The 17,917-nt window shown below is 43.2% G+C and overlaps 1 protein-coding gene across 4 annotated transcripts in view; it reads right to left on the reverse strand.

Annotated features, from left to right (window-relative positions):
• Positions 1-17,917, reverse strand: part of ZNF516 (zinc finger protein 516) — a 151,306-nt gene that overhangs the window by 15,169 nt on the left and 118,220 nt on the right. For all 4 annotated transcript variants that reach the window (XM_074987531.1, XM_074987529.1, XM_074987528.1 and 1 more), the window contains one exon: positions 6,257-7,738. In XM_074987531.1, the coding sequence (XP_074843632.1) occupies positions 6,257-7,738 (1,482 nt within the window). The remainder of the gene's footprint in view (positions 1-6,256; positions 7,739-17,917) is intronic.

A 17,917-nucleotide genomic window follows, 5' to 3' on the forward strand; every position in this document is an offset into this window, starting at 1 on the left:
CAGCTAGCTTGCTGAACAGAAATATGTAACCTAAGAATTCATTCTGCACCAGCCTCCACCCATTCTGGTTTGCTTTCTGGTTACTTTTATGTATCTCTACAAAACACAACACCACAGATGTAAGACCCGGATTATTTTGGCATATTTTTGTCACTGTTTGACTTCTTTGACAGAGACACCAAAAGCTTTTGGTATTTTAAGGCTTTGACTTGATGGACGCCATTGTCACAACATACTGCCTCTGTGAGATCATCTTTCAGCATAAACTATACTCCAGTAAGATGGGGGCAGATCTCAAGTGTTTGGAAATTAAGCTATGCAAATGAAAGTGACTATCTTCAGGGGAGCTCCTATGAAACCAGCACTCAGAGCTGTTCTTGTGGAAATCCCAGGGGAAAGGGAGCACCTGCTACTGTAATATGTCCTTCCTAGTATCATTATAGTTGTAAATAGCCCTATGAATAAACAACTTCACCTCTACCAAACTTAAAAGAAACCCCTCTTCTCCTCATGCAGTAAGCAAAATGTGTAGTCCTTGGTGGAAAAGTCCTGATGTCTACTACTAGTACCACAGGAGTACTTTCAATTCTTTTCTCCAAAGAACAAACCAAACAAAACTACAAGCAGAAAAAAGAATTGTGCACCAATCTCAAGAGAAATGAGACAGCCCATTTAAAATATAAAAGCAAAAGACTACAAACATACTCCAGCACAAACCAAAATGTCTGCAACAGAATATTCTATTGTGATCAAGGCTGATCTATTGCTCAATGCACCATATTAAATAACAGGAAATAAGAAAATTAGGAATGTTCACACTGAACAAGCTATGTAAGTGGTAGAACATCCCTAAATTCTTTTTAATGGCAACCCAATCTCTCTTGGCAAATAGAAGCCTTGTTTGCGTAACACACAGTAAAGGCTCTCTGGGATAATTCTGCCCTCAGTTGGGATTGACTGCCTGTAACTGAGGAAAGAGTTGAATTGGTTTTGCTGTGCTAGTCTAACAGGTAAGTATCCTGTCACGTGCAGCATTTTTAACTTTAAATAGAAAAAGAATAGACACTGCCAAGCCAATTCACTGATAGCATCAGCAGCGACTGGCAAATTCTATATGGAACTAGAGGCCCAGTTGCAGTTCCACTTGCAAGCACAAGTTGGGCTGGAAGAAAGTTCTAGACAAAACTTGTAATACACATCCAAAGTGTATGTGTCGGGCCCCGCGCTGGCCAGAGGAGGAGCTCCGTTTGAGGCTGGTCTGGGTCCTGCTCTGGCCAGGAAAGGGGCGAGATTGGTTCAGAGGTGGGGTTCCGTCAGGGGGCTGGGCCCCGCACTGGCAGGGTGGAGCTAGCATGGCATGGGGGGGGGGCTCCACTGGGGGCAGAGCCGGGCTCTACACTGACCAGGGGAGGGGCTGGAGCCGGCACAGTTCAGGGGAGGGAACACGGTAAAATGTTGCCCAGACAGAGAGACAGAGGGGCACAGCCAAAACACTATGTAGGAAGAGCCCAACAGCCACAAAATTCTAACACTTGGCCATTACAAACATTTCTAGGGTTATGGAAGAAATTTCAAAGGAACAGATATGAGCTAGGCAATAAACTCTCATTGAAAGTCAAAGTGCATCTAACTTCCATTTTTGCCTCTGAAGATCTCCCTCTAAAGCAGAATGTGCACAGTAAAATCCTACTTCAAAAAAAGGAGAGAGACAATCCTTCCTACAGAAACTCCTCCTCAGCTTTGCTCTGCCCCAATATTTCTGGGCATCTTCTGATTTCTGCAGCCATTCATGTCAGGTTCATACTGCTCCTATTCCCCTCTATCCTGCCTAGTATAGCTGGAAAGGAGACCACTGCGTCAGTCAGATCTATTCTGGTCAGGCTGATATGATTTGATGCTAATGTCATCAAGGATGCATCTACACTGCGTGATAAATTTGAATTTAAGGCAGTTAGGTCGATATTGCCACGTGACTGTCTTCACTTTAAATGCTGTTAGCTTGATTTAAGGAACACTAATGTTGATATCATAATATCGTCAGTGCCTACCGGGTGTAGTGTCAAGTTTGAATTTAAAAGTTCAATTAAAGGCCAGTGTGGAAACACCACATCTTAAAATCGTATTTATTGGCCTCCAGAGGTTTCCCATGTGTAACTCACAATGCCTCTCAGTACTCCACTCTGGTTGCTGCTCTCCAGGTGCAAAGGAATTAGGTAACAGGAAGACTGTGAATTTCAAATTGGAACCAGGAAGCAGTGGCTGTGGGGTCATGTTTGTATGAGAGGCTGATGAAAAGCGTATTTCTCTCTCTTTCTTTCTTTGCTTTTAGCGCTGTAAGTGCATCTACCCATTACAAATAGCCCCAGCATGGAGTTTGTGGTTCTGTCTCTACGCTTGGTATTTTTTTCTGTGCTGCCTGGTGCCAGCCACCGCCCTGCCATACTATGTGGCAGCAAGGCTGATGTGGGGGTCATGCTTGCATAAGAGGCCAAGAAACTTCTCAGTGGTTTATATTTGTGCATGCCCCCTCCTTCCCCCAGAGGCACCACGCAGTCAGGGTCTCTCCCGTGCTCAGCCACATCACGTACGTAGCCCCTGACCCAATAAAAGCATGTGCCTGCGCTTTGGTGCTGACCATGCTGCCAGGCAGCACCATGTCCTGGCTTGTGCACGTTTAGGGCTCCCAGGGTAGGAAAAGAATTTTGGCAGCTTGCAGCCACCAAGTAGAGATCTCCCCCAGTGGCTAAGATATTCAGAGGCATCCCATTAAAAGTATTTTGGAGGCCTTTCTGCTGCCAGGGGGACGTCTCCACCGGTGGCTAAGATATTTGGAGGCTTGCAGCTGCCAGGGGGAAGCCTACCCTGGAGACTCACTTATTCGGGGGGGCTACTTCAACTGTCCCCCCATGGAAACACCCCCCCCCCAAGCCACAGCAAGGAACTGGTGGTCTTGGTATTGCTGGGGGGATGTTTCCCCCCGGCACATGAGATTTTTACAGCTGGTTGACCATGTCAACGAGCTCTGCAGCCACAGACCACAGCCCCCCACCCCAAATATTTTCAGGGGCTTGCTGCCCATTGCAGACAGCCGATGCTTTTTGTAAATCTTTGATACTTCATTTATAAAATCTTTTTCCTAATGTTTCCTACCCTCTTTCTTCACGCTGTGCCCCCCCAGCACAGGGAAGAGTGGGGTGGAGGGCTAGTTGAGATTCCTGTTTCCATTGTAAGTTCAGTGTATAAGATTTCACTGCTATCCCCCATATTGGCAATGTCTGTGTACTGAAGAGGAAAGACAAAAAACTTCTTTCCTAGCCTTTTCTATTCTCTTTCTTCTAATTTTGCCCCAGCTTTTCAGGGTCCCTGTGTTATTTTTAGGCATTGGATAAAATCGCAGGAGGGGGTACAGTGAGTGGATGGCCCATTGAGAACACACACTCTGCACAGAAGCCAAATAGTGCAATGGAAAGCCAACTACCCTCCCCTCAGCAACTCTTTCAAGTTTTTCAGGGTCCATGTGTTATTTCAGCGACTAGATGCAATCACATAGGGGCAGGGGAGAACACAGTCGGTGGAGGGCCAGTTAAGACGACATACCCTTGCTGATTTTTACAAAATCTTTGATAATTCAGTTACAGAAGAAAGAGATGTCTGTCAACTTTGCTACCTCTGTGGATGCCCTACTTTTCCTTCCTTCCAACAGGAAAAATGGACGTTTGCTTACCATGGGAGGGGAATGAGGAAAATGCAATGTGGGGAGACGACGTCAAAGACCAGCGAGCATACCCAGGCTGTGTCTACACGTGCCCCAAACTTCGAAATGGCCATGCAAATGGCCATTTCGAAGTTTACTAATGAAGCGCTGAAATGCATATTCTGAAATGCATGAGCGCTGAAATGCATGAGCTGAAATGCATGAGCTCATGAGAATAAGGGGACTTCGAAGTAGGCAGCATCCTTTCGAAAAGGAGCCCCGTCTGGACACGCCGCGCGGCGGCAAGGAGCATCAATTTCGAAGCGCGGCTGCCGCCCGCATACTAATGAAGCGCTGAATATGCATTTCAGAGCTTCATTAGTAAACTTCGAAATGGCCATTTGCATGGCCATTTCGAAGTTTGGGGCACGTGTAGACGTAGCCCCAGAATGCTACGGGGATGAGGAAACTGTGGGATAGGTTCCTACAATACACCACTGCAACAGTCGATGTTTGTTGATTGAGTGTGGCAGCAATAAGTCAACTTTGTGAGGAGCACGTGGGGAGGTGAAGATAGTCAAACATCAAATTTATAAATTCCAGTTACAAAATTGGTATTAATAAATTCAGTTTTATCTTGTAGTGTAGACGCAGCCCAAGAGACAAGATACCCAAAGTTGCTTACATTAGCAGAGCCGAACCGGGATTAGGAGCAATGAAAAAAAGCTAGAAAATGTCCTTAAAGAAAGAGAGGATCAAATGAAAAATAGCCTGTAGTTAATCAACAAAGTGAACACAGGGCACACAAGAACACAGTACTATGACAGTGTGTTCCTAGAAACAGGGAATAACCCTGTTTCCCTCCTACTTTACAAGAACAAGTACTTTGTGCCAGCTTTTATAAATCCTTCTCCACTCTGGGGCCAAAATTAGGAAACATCAGTCAGTCCAGACCACCACCACAATGCTGTTATTTAGTACTTTCCATGCACAGATCTCAAAGCATTTTATGGAGAGAGATGCTTCTATTAATTATCAATTGATTTAGTACAACAGACAACAGGCTGCTCAAGAAGTGCACGCTTGGGATCATTTCTTGAGCAGAGTCTCATGTTGCCATTGTGCTTCTCAGGAAACTTCCCAGAAAGCTTGTAACCTATGAGTATGGGTCTCTTCCCTAACCACACCATGACTGCTAAAGTAATCATCTACACACCATCCAGGCATTTCACTAAAACTGTCCCTGTGCTGTCCTCATCCCAAGCTACAACTGTCCTGGTTGTTCACCCTTCAAATCTAACAACTCTACAAAACAGAGCACTGTGCTATCTCCTCCCCAATGGCTGATGTCACCAGCACTGCTCATGTCCATGAGTGAAAAACTTCCAACTTCTATAGTAAAGTTCTGACAAAAATGGTCCTGTTAAAGTGAAATTCATTTCAGAACAATTCATGTTGTGCAGATCCTACTAAAAGAAAAATGAAGGAAAAAATCTTAAAATTCAGAAAAACAAAATTACTCTCAGGAATTGTAACGTTCCACACACACCCCCCCTCAGAGTAAGAACTTAGGGTGCTTTTCCATTTCTTCTAACACAAAGCAGAATCTGGCAGGAAGTCAAACAGAGATGGCGGTGATTAGTTTCAAAACTAAAAAGGTGGTTTTTGGACGGGTAGGGAAGGGTAGAGAGAACTGGAAGGAAATTCACGGTACTTTCTGAATGCTGCTTATAAAACTGCACAAAAAGAATTAGCCTCTGAACTTTAAACTGGCTATTGACATACATACTTTTCCTGTCAAAGTAAACTGATGGATACATTTTTGGAAAATCAGACAATATTGACAAACAGTCCAAGATAGGCAATTGGAAAATTTCACTGTTTTCTTTTTAAAGACATTGAGATGAAAATCTAAGAATTCTTTGTTCAGAAAGACAAAATGACACTGATGTGTAAGAACGTTTGTCTATTGGTTCCGGAGAAAACAGCGTGTAGAGGAAACTGTACAAGATAGCCAAAATAGCCATCAGCAATCAGCCCTTGAGGAAGTTTATTTTGCCCAGAACGAAAAAGTTTTGATAGGTATGAGAATCCCCAGATAACTATGGTTTCAGCGGGACAGAATTAACTCTAGTCTACTTAAACCAGTGGGACACACTGGTAGTCACACTCTAGGAGGAAACAAATACATGTGATTTGTGATATAAGTGCCATGCAGTGTTGGGAGGGGAATCTACCATACTAATGTACCTGGAGAAATGTATTCAATCCGCACTCAAAACTAGCAAGATCACTGTTGCTCGGAATAGCAACAATTATGTCCACATGTACACAGTGAGATAGGGGAGGGAATACCAACTTTGCACACGTTCTTGTGATAGCTCTCACTGAGCCAGAACAAGCATGAACAGTAGCGTAGCCAATTTTTAGCATGCACGCTCAGAGGAGAGCAAGCATCACAACTCTACACTGCTAGCATAGATGTCGCCTGAAGGGCAAGAGGAAGGATGAAATGAGTAAATAATATAAATGACCCAAACCAAAAGCTTTTAGAAGCCTTACCTGCATGATCAAGCACAGGGCTATTGGCACCCCAGGTTTGGTACAATGAAGCAAGGTCCTTTGGAATGTAGGTCTTAAAAAAAACGTCCAAACGTTTCTCATGCCCTTCTGCTGCTGGTTCTTGTTTGATGGAGTGTACAGCTGGAGAAGCTCCAGCTGGGCTAGGCTGCGGTTGCATTAATGGATTTGCTCTTGCTCCTGTTGTGCAGTTTGCCAATGTCCTGATCTCATTGCCAGCCTTGGTGTGAGATTCCCGTTGAGGCACTGAATGCTCTTCTTGTTTTGAGTACTGCTCAGTTTTACACAGAGGGTGATACTGAGGTGGTGGGTTGAATTTGGCTTTTATGGGGTCAGATACACAATGTCTACCTGAAGGGGGAAAACCAGCACTTCCCTGGGGAATGATGTACTTCTCCACCTGTTTACTGTTGGCAGGCTGTGAGGTCGGCCTGGACATGACTGTTTGGGTGGGTGTTAGGCTTCTGCTAAAGCTTCCCACTTGCATTAGTTTGGAGTTTACTTCATATTTAGCTTTAAGCTGCGGCTGTTGTGCAGCTATGCTATGCTGCTCTTGGGTATGGTTTAATTTGGGCTGCCTGTACCCATCAAGACCTGAGGACCGTGGACCACAGTGGCCAAATGAATGGCTGTCCTTGGACTGATGCCCACTCCCAGACTTTGTATTCATCCCAACAGGGGAAGAATTGCTTTTGGATCCTGACATCGCACTTGGCACCTGAGTGCGTGTAAACCTGGCAACAGGCAAAGGTGGGCATTCTTTACCACTGAGGGATGGAGGAGGTCCAGTGCGGCCACTTCTTGACAGAAAAACCAAGTTGTTTTTTATACTCTTGAATCCATTTTGTTGAATCCATGCTGGAGCCATGGAGTTACAGCTGATTTTGTGCCAAATTTTTTTGTGCATCCACAGGACTTCAGGATAATAGGTCTTATGATTGCAGTAAGGACACGGGTGGACAATTAAACCAGCCTGCAAAGATGAGGTAAAGCTCTTATTGCATGACTCAGCCCTAGTTGACTTTTCACTTAAATCTAGCGGAACCATTTCTTGTGCCTCTCTACCTTTTTCAAGCACAAGGTGCTCCCTGTGCAAGTCAGACAGTTTTTCTTTAGGGTGGCTAGCCTGCTTTTCCAATGAGGTTTTCAAGTCTATTACTGAATCTGAAGATGTCTTCCCCACTCCTGAAGTAGAGACAGCAGTGCTACCAGGGCAAGCAATCTCTTGGCTGCGTTGAAATGCTGGCATCTTTAAGTCTGAGGAATTTCTCTGGGCATCATACTTTGGAAAAGGCTGTTTGATACTGTTTTCCAGGGTAGATACTAAAGATGATCGCTCTGGTTTAGGTTCATTGGCATCTTTTTCTCTGACACTGGTACTTCCAAATTTAGGATGCTTGTCTACCTGAGATGTTACCATTGGTTCCTCCTCTTCAGCAAAACTGCAGTGGTATGGCTTTTTCCCTGAAGAGGAAAATAAGGAGGAAAAAAAACAACAAAATCACTAACAAGTCAAACTAGGAAATCAAATTGAAGACTAAAATAAGTCTCTTATTAGTGTCTTACAGACATAATATAAACTAAACATATTATAAAACAAATCAAATAATCAAATTGCTGTAATAAGACACAACAGTTCAATTTAGACAAAAAGCATCACTCTGCAGTTCGGATGATACATGTTCGTGACATTTTAAATAAAGAACAATACACACTTGTGGAAATTGAGAGAGTGAGAGAATGATAAACAAACATGTAGCCATTTGATGCTTTAACAAAAATAAAGATAGTGGAGCCAGATAAGACTAAACTAGTTAAAGGTCTGTCACTGTTCCCATTACAAGCCTCTATTCTCAAAGTGTTTACAACTCAGCCATAAAATCTGGCTCCACACTGAAACCCAGCATATAAGGTCTTACACAAGTCCTGCAGCACATATGGCACTTACTATAAATCCCTCTCATAACAGACATCTTTGCAATATCCAGATATAAGAGGGTGGCCTCAATTCTGAATTTCCTGGGTTTTGTTAGTTTAAAACCAGATACACACTTTATTTTAACATAATGTTTATGCTGAATTTTAGGTATGCTTGAGACTGCTGAATTTGCTGATAGGTATGGATACCTAAAAGCTATGTCACCACTTGCCCCCTTCTTTGAAGAAGGGGTCATGCTAATCAGGGTGATGGGAGATTACTAACGAAGGGCTGCAATGCATATGCAGCCCTTCATTAGGCAAATTCTCTGCCGCGATAACTTTGAAGTATCAAACTTCAAAGCACCTGCATGCCATGTAGCTGCAGGCACTTCAAAGTGCCCATGCTATTTCTAAGTGCCTTTACGCCCCAAAATTTTGAGGCGTAAAGGCACTTTGAAGTGCCCACAGCTACATGGCATATGCATCGCAGCCCTTCATTAGTAATCTCCCATCACCTTGATTACCATGCCCCCTTCGAAGAAGGGGGCAAGTGTACATATAGCCAAAATATTTATCTAAAACAGGATTATCAGTCTTCTGCTTTCTCCTTTTTTTTTCTACCCTTCATTTCCTTCTCAGACATGCAACACAAATTGTGTTTTGTCTAAGATGTAGTTCAGAAATGGCACATAGCTGGTAGATTTTATAGCAGTTCAGGGTAAAGACATGACACAAATTATTTAGAATGGTCCTAAACTCCAACAGTTCTCAAAATGCTTACTCTGAAGAGCAACTGATAAAGTCTCTGAATCCCTCCAAATCAGTTCACAATCAATTCCGCAGAGGTTTTCATCACAGCAGTAATGCTTACTTCACTGAATCCATTTAACATGTAACAGAATTGAGTCATCTGACAAACTTTCAGTTTCAATTAACATGGAGTTAATGAGCCACTGATAGGCAACTGAAAGGGGACCATGTTCCATCTAAAATGTCAACAACCCAAAGTGATCACCATAACTTGGGGAGCAGTGAAGATGGGAATGAGTGAATTGTTCTATAGCTGCACATCCTCTGACATCAACTCATAAAAGCCAATGTTTTAGAAAATCAACCACTATTGTTTAATATAGGATTGGCGCCATAGGCATTATTCTAAACCTGCATAATGTGAAAAGCATGTTTAAGGATGAAGTTTCACTGCAAATAAAGTCTATTAAGCCTCCACTTCAGTTCAGGCAAAAAGTCTGAAGCTTTTGTTAATTCAGTGTAATTAGGTTCAAAATAACCCATAGTTTTGCAATCTTATGAAGACTGAATGCGCACTCTATTAAGATGATTTTGCTTTCAAATTCTCTAAGGGATAAAGACTTGAAAAACCTAGTTTTTCCCTGTGTTACAGAAAGGAAGGCCTATGAAAGCACATGACCAACACTACTAGTAAACTTTATTATTTGAAACAAAAGCACTGCTGCAGGAATGTAATTTGACACTGCACGTCTGTGTTATTTTCAAAGCACATCTGTCAAATATTTGCACACTTAAGATCGTGGGCTTCACCTTTTGCAATTCAAAATGGAAAGGTCCCTTGACCAACATCTTAAATAATAAAGCATTCACTTCTCGCAATCATCAATGAAGACTGCCTCAGACGAAGGGCTAGCTTGAGTACAACATACAGCAACTAAGAGGTTCAGGATAGACTGTGGAACTGTTGCTTAATGGGACTGTAGATGAGAAGCACTGGCTGTCACTACAGAAATGGATTAGGATGCTAAATGGACACATGGGATAGAAATCCATTATTATTGTGAAGCTCTGTCCTAAGCTGTTAATTCCTGTACAGGACCTAACTTTGGCACAACTTGTATACCTGGTCATTCCAACAAAGGTTATTGAGTTGAACTAGCATTGCAGCAGTGATATACTGAATTTAGGAAAGTACTAGGAGACCGATAACAGGAGAACAAGGTAGCTCTTCCATACCACCTAACAATTCACTGTACAGGCACGGGCATGAGACTAGGCTGCTGATCTTTCCAACCACACTAGGACAGTTTACCTACTGGGGGAAGGGGACTGTCTGGCTACGTCTACACGTGCACCCAACTTCGAAATAGCTTATTTCGATGTTGCGACATCGAAATAGGCTATTTCGATGAATAACGTCTACACGTCCTCCAGGGCTGGCAACGTCGATGTTCAACTTCGACGTTGCTCAGCCCAACATCGAAATAGGCACAGCAAGGGAACGTCTACACGCCAAAGTAGCACACATCGAAATAAGGGAGCCAGGCACAGCTGCAGACAGGGTCACGGGGCGGACTCAACAGCAAGTCGCTCCCTTAAAGGGCCCCTCCCAGACACACTTTCATTAAACAGTGCAAGATACACAGAGCCAACAACTAGTTGCAGACCCTCTATATGCAGCACGGACCCCCAGCTGCAGCAGCAGCAGCCAGAAGCCCTGGGCTAAGGGCTGCTGCCCACGGTGACCACAGAGCCCCGCAAGGGCTGGAGAGAGAGTATCTCTCAACCCCCCAGCTGATGGCCGCCATGGAGGACCCCGCTATTTCGATGTTGCGGGACGCGGATCGTCTACACGTCCCTACTTCGATGTTGAACGTCGAAGTAGGGCGCTATTCCCATCCGCTCATGGGGTTAGCGACTTCGACGTCTCGCCGCCTAACGTCGATTTCAACTTCGAAATAGCGCCCAACACGTGTAGACGTGACGGGCGCTATTTCGAAGTTGGTGCCGCTACTTCGAAGTAGCGTGCACGTGTAGACGCAGCCTCTGTGTGAGAAATGAAGCACAGAATGAACACGCACATTAAATCATTTACACACTAATGCAGAGTTTTGAAGTCAGCATCTCCGGTGGGAAGTGTTCTTTGGCATATGGTACAGCAGGAGATAAGGAGAAGACGCCAAGGAGAAGATCCTCAGCTGGTGTTAAGGGATATAGGGGCATAAAAGTCAGCTGCTCTTATTTACACCGAGGAGCTTCCCCTAAACATTCCAGTTGTTCATAATTTCACTAAAAGAATCCTACTAATTCAAAAGCTGTCTCTAAATATCAGCAAACTAGGTCAGCTCAGCTAGGCCCACCATTCACTGCTCACTTGCCTTTGAATACAGCCCATTCAGAAAAAGGCACTTTGCCTGACATGAAAATTTCAGTACTCCAGGAAGCCACTCTTGCCATCAATCACTGGCAATCAGAGCAGCTCCCTACTTATTCCGCATTGTCATGGGAGAGACGATCAGGAAAGTGCACAGGATGGAAACAAAAAGACCACAACAGGAGCTACAGAAAAAAAAATGTGTGTGTATGTGAGAAAGAAATAGAGTCTATTTTTAAACTTGAAAATAAACTATAACAATGAAAAATCCAAGACAAAGCTTGTTTTTTTAGAACCTTAGTAACTTCCATATTACATTAAAGGTATGGCTCATCCGATCCAGATTCCTGTCTCTGACACTGGCTGATAAAAGTCACTTCAAAAGAAGATGCAAAAAACCCATAGCAGATGATTACGTAATTTCTTACCCATTGTTCAAATTTCTTCCTCATCTTAGACAGCTAGTGACTGGTCTGTGCTTGGAAGCAGAAAGGTTTCTATCACTCACTCATTTTAATCCTCACTAATTAAAACTGAATTTTATTATGCATAACTCTGTTGGAAATTTTTTAAAACTCTTGCTAAGCTGTTGGTCTCAATAATACATTGTGGCAATGAGTTCCAAAGTTTTATTATGAATCAGGAAAAACCAGGGATGCCAGCTGACACTGCTTTATCATTTATGATCCTTTGCAAGATGATTACAGAGCACAGTATTTAACTGGTCTTTGTATCTCCTTTTTGGGACACAGTTTAACTGAGGCTTCACACCAAATAAGGCATGTCCTCAGGATGGATGGCTGCTTTGTCAGGCAAAATACCAGCAGCAATTTTAACGTTTGGCTCAGGAACATTTCCATAAGCTATTAGCCAAGATCTATGCCATATATAGACAACGTTTTGCCACTGTTCACATGTGGATCCAAACGATACTTTGGGTCAGTGTGACGCAAAACACAGCTGTGATATTGTTCTAACCCCCAGACTTCTTAACACCAGCTTTTCAGATATCAATATTCAGATTAAACTACAACCCTGCAAACACACACAGTTATTCAGAAGTGAGTCACAGCCCACTGTTCCTCAATAAGTGGGTACGCAGAAGATAGTATTTGATCTAGTAACAGCTGCAAAACAAAATTGTAATTTTTTGGCCAGCTCCCCAGCCCCACCCCACAACTGTCTCCTTAAATCAGTGATGTAAAATATTGCTCCAGTCAGCACAATGCAGGCATAACTGTCACAAGGATTTCTGGAGATTTTATTATCGCCAGGTCAAAACAAAAAGCCATGAGTGGGATGTCTTTTTGGCTGATCTTAAGGGACCATAACTCTCATTAACCATAGAAATATTTCTCGGTATAGCAGTCCTTCATTTTCTCTTTCTCAGGCCCACCTCTTTCTCATTATTATCTTACGCCATTCTTTCTTAGTCAAAAAAACTCTCTCATCTGCTGTACCTAAAAGGACTTTTTGCAGAACATCACACCAGGGCTACAGTTTTGTCCATCATTGTGAGATAGCTACAAACCAGAGAGGAAGGATTCTGTATGGAGCAGCTGGTAAGTGGCTGCTGATATCTCACACCTTCAGCTTAAGCACAGTTTTAAATATCCATGACATCACAGATCACTGGAGAGTAAGCAGGAATGAATGCAAGAAACACTTAACTTTAAGGGAATTCAAGGTCTAACAAAGTCAGAGCACTCTTGATTAGACTGGTTCACCAAGAGTATATAATTTATAATTGCCCTGGCCTGTGCTCCATTATGCATCCTACACAAGCAGATGGAAAACATACACAAATATATGCACGCAAAACTTATTTGCTCCCCACCAAACCAAAAATCAAAATGATTCGTACATCTGTTTTAACCCACAGGGTTTCTTGTAAAGCAAGGAAAAGCTTCCTAAACCAGCCTAAAAATTTAAAGATAATGAAACCATGATCAATATAATTCCAGTGTTTATGAAGAACTGAACTAATCAGATAAATGCACAGTTGCTTTTTTAGACAGCATTTCAAAATTTGGTAATGAAGGATAAAAGATAAATGTAATGTGCTTAGATTTTAGTAAAGCACCTGATATAGCATCTCAATTGGATAGCAACAGTATCACATGATTTGAAATGTATCACAGAGGTACTCATGTTAGTCTGTGGCTTCGAGAACAACAAGAAGTCTTGTGTAACCTTATAGACTAACAGATATGTTGGAGCATTAAGCTTTCGTGGGCAAAGACCCGCTTCATCAGATGCAGATCTGATGAAGCTCGTCTTTGCCCACAAAAGCTTATGCTCCAACATATCTGTTAGTCTGTAAGGTGCCACAAGATTTCTTGTTGTTCTCTATGATTTGAATGTGGCTGAAAAAAAATAATAATGATAAAAGGGCAAGTATCTAGACTGTGAAGGTATCTATGTGTGATACTATAGAGAGCCGTACGAATTCCTGTTTCATTCAATATTTTCCCTTAATGATCCACAAGTGAGAATAAACACCACATTACATTTTCAGGTTGTATCAATTTTCCCCATGGTTTCTTCATTTCCAAGACCAGAAAGGACCACTGTGATCATCTAGTCTGACCTGCTGCAGAACGCTGGCCACAGAACTCCCCCAAAACATTTTCCAGAGCAGATCTTTTAGAAGAGCATCCAATATTAGATTTAAAAACGTCAGTGATGGAGAATCCACCACAATCCTCAGTAAACTGTTCTAAATCTTGGAAGAGCTGCAAAAACCTGTGAAAACAGGGAAATAATGCAATGGGCTGGAAGAGAGTAGAAACATGGGCTGAAAATAATAAAATGAGATCCATCTTGGGAAAAACAAAAGCTAAAAAATATGAGGGAGAAATAACTAAAAACCAGACAGCCAGTGGAAGGCACAAGTCTGGAAAGCAGCAATGCTGAAAGAGGCAGATGTAATAATGAACACCAAATTAGATATGAATTTGCAGCACACATTTCTTCAGCCTTCACAAACAACTGCAACCAAGCAAACATCTCCACAAAAGATTTTTCCCCTAGGGAGGAGGTGCTGCACAAGACTTTAGTAATGTTGTGTAACACATTACCCCAAGGTTTAGATACCATAAACATGGGCATTATGTAACATCCCAAGTAAAACGAACATGGCAGCCAAAAAAGTGAATACAATGTTAGGCTGTAGATACAGAGACATCACATTTTGGGACAGCAGGCACAACTATCCTTTTCTATAACCCCCTGTTACCATACATAGACAATAATCAGAGGTCTACAGGAAAGGACTCAAGACAAACGGAAAGAGTTGACTACCTATAGCGTGGCTAACGGATCGCGAAAGGGGTATATACCAACAGTCGAGATAGGATAACCTGCAAGGCCCGGGGCAGGCAAAATATGGCCCGTGGGCCAGATCTTTTCACCAAGCTGGTGGATCTGGCCCACAGCCCAGTGGGAGCCTCAGTCATGCTCTCTGCCTGACACAACCCCACTTGCTGCTCAGAGAAGCCAGCTGTGATGGCCATGTGCTTCTCTGAATACTGCGAGCCCGGGGAGAGGCGCTTCCTGTGGTACATCCACAACCAGCACAATCTCACAGCTCCTGTTGGCCAGTTTGCAGAATGGGAAGCATGGAAAGTACCCTCCCCTGGGGCTTGCAGTGTTCAGAGACACATGGAGCCCCCCCACAGCCAGCTGCTCGATGTGCTATGCAGGAGCTGCAGAATCTGATAGGCTGCTAGCCAGAAAATGCCCAGATAAATGCCTCCCAGTCAGAGCCTGACTCTGGCACCTAACCCCCGTCTCCCTCTAACCATCTGCCCACCCTTCTGTACCCTTTCCTCATGCAACCCAAACCCTCTGCATCCCCACTCTCAAACATTCTCCCTCCCAGAACCTGCATCCCAATCATCCGCCCTGGGTCACACAGCCCTGTCTCCTTCTTGCCAGAGCACCCCATGGGGACACCCTCCCTTACTCTCACCTCTGTTTTCTAGCTATGATATCAGACCGCTGGCTTCTCTGGCATACTGATCGGGGTGGAGAGAGAGAGTGTTGCACTGTGTAGAATGCAAAATGTGGTTTCTTTCCAATCGACTTCTTTTGCTGGGTGAGAGATAGCAGAGGAAAAAAGAAGGAGACATCAAAGTACTGAGAGGAAAAAAAAACTCTACCTACAGCAATCTAAAAAGAAAGGTCTATACTAGCCTTCTCAACATAGCTCCTTGAGCTTAAATATAATAATTTGCCTTCAAAGCAAAATGTAGGCTAAACTGAATGGAAAAGTGGTAACTTCGAACAGTGCCTTAAGTTTCCTCCTCAAATTATTTAAAAAAAAAAACAAAACAACATTAAGGAGGCAACATGAAGACCACATGTGTATATGCATGTTTAATTTGTTCAGAGAGCAATGGCAGCTCTTTGAATGTGGCTGTACCAGTTCCTTCAATGTGGCTGTACCATCCCAAACCGAAGGCCAGGGAATGATGGAAAGGTGAGCCCACCGATGCGTTGGATGAGGGATAGTTTGAAAAGGAAGGTGTGGCAGAGGGCCAGGACTGATCCCTCAGGCTACAGGAAACTCAGACTCCAGCCAAGCAAGGCCAGAAGAGCTCTGCCAAAAGCTGGAAAGAACCAGAATTAATCTGGAAGACTTGTCCTCTCCTGGGAAAAAGGGGAGAACCCACAGGACAGACTGTGAAACGTGAGGAACACTCCAGTTGGGAAGGGGTCCAGGAGAGAAGGGGATTCTTCTAAATGAAGGAGAGAAGCCCTGTAACTAGATGTTATTATGAATAACTGAGAAAGATAGCTAGATATCTAGCTAGACAGACAGACAAACCAAATCATGAAAGAAATGTTTTTATCATTTCTGAATTAATGATTTGAGTTTATTTAAAGAGCCCCAAAGAGTGGAAATTGAGGTGGGGCACCACAGGCCCACTCCTAGCCACATGTGAAGCAGATGACCCTTTACAGCCATGGGGAGAACTGTATAGCCCAGTGTGGCAAAGCGGCTCATTAGAACTGCATACGTGGAGCGCCCTCTGCCCCACTTCGCATGCGCCCCACCACTTAGTGGGACAAGCATGTGGTAGCAGCAGTGGAGGCAGCTCCTTCTGTGGCTCGGGGAGTGCACGGCTGGATGGCTCACAGCTGGGTGACTCGGTGTGGCTCATGGCTGGGCATGGCATGGCATGGCACAGCCCCAGTGAGTCACTGGCAGTTTCAGAGACGCTAGGCTGCCTGGCTCAGGGTGGGAGCGTGCCTGGCTCGGGAGGCAGAAGCACATGTCAGGGGAGTGGGTGGTTGTGGCAACTGTTAAATTTCTTTTGAACACCACTGCTTTGCAGCAATGAAGTGTGGACTTGCCCTTACCTAGGGACACAGACTTACAAGGTCTAACCTGCAGTCCCCTCAAGCATTGCTGGAATGACTGTACTAAAAGTTAATAGGCAGTACTAAGCTGTACAGGGGACAGGATTAACCAGCCTCCCAACCACACTCACCTCCTTCTCATACTTATTCTGGATGTGACACTGCATGGCTAACTTTTTGGCTGAGTTTGTTGGCTGTTAAATCTTTATACTGTATTAATTGACCATAATTTTTGGCATTTAGGCCTTGAGTGAAACACAGTGTGGTCAATAATTCAGCAGACTTGACTCAATACTCTTGTTTTAATGAAGTGATGGCAATGTAAACAGGAATATCACTTCCGAGGTATCAGAGCTTAGGAATCTAAGGAGGAAAAAGTCCCAACTGTTCCACTTAACCAGGTATTCCCTAATCATCTGGTTGTGAAACAGGGTTTTCTGTTTTACACCAGACTAGCGTTTATTGCATTTTATTGATACATCTGTAGTTGGGGCTATTGGTTGGTGGTGTTGCCCTTCTGTTTTGCCGCATGAGTGAGAACGTGGAGAATACCCTTATTACTGTTGTTCTTACAACCAAATATTAGCAATCTAATTTAAAATACAAGCATATTTTCATTTGTAGCAAATGCAGAGACTTGGGTAATGGGTACATTTCTTTTACATTTCTTACAGTAAAAACGGGATATTATTATTACTACTACAAACTTGCTGCCAGTTAATTCTTCTTATTTTAGCAATTTGTTTATGGTCTCTAGTGGTGCCTTGGAATTGTTACTCATTAGATCTCCTAAAGTGACTATTTATTTTTCAATCTCATGACTGACAACTTCAGTCCACAAAGACGTGAAAATACTGGCCATTTTAAACTAAATACTTCTTGAGAAGGGCCTGGACAAAGCAAACCAATGCTTTTACAGGCACAGAGAAAAAAATACATTTTTGTATCAACTTTTCTTGGGAGCAAAATAATCATTTACACAGTACAATTTGAAGTCTTTTGGGTGTCCTTCTGTGACACAGTTTAAGCTTCCTTATTTCCACTCTTCCCATCTCAAAGTAGGTTGCACTATCTATCACACTTGCCAGGAGGATTAAATGAATGATGCTTGGAGCTCTGAATTCCACATTTATTATGAGCACATTATTTTCAGTTGTGTTTTTTGTGCATTTATTTTCACAATTCCCCTTCCCCCCAAGACACGCTGAAGAATAATGCAAGAATTTATTCCA

This window comes from Carettochelys insculpta, chromosome 2 (genome assembly GCF_033958435.1).
Source record: "Carettochelys insculpta isolate YL-2023 chromosome 2, ASM3395843v1, whole genome shotgun sequence".
Taxonomy (NCBI): domain Eukaryota; kingdom Metazoa; phylum Chordata; order Testudines; family Carettochelyidae; genus Carettochelys; species Carettochelys insculpta.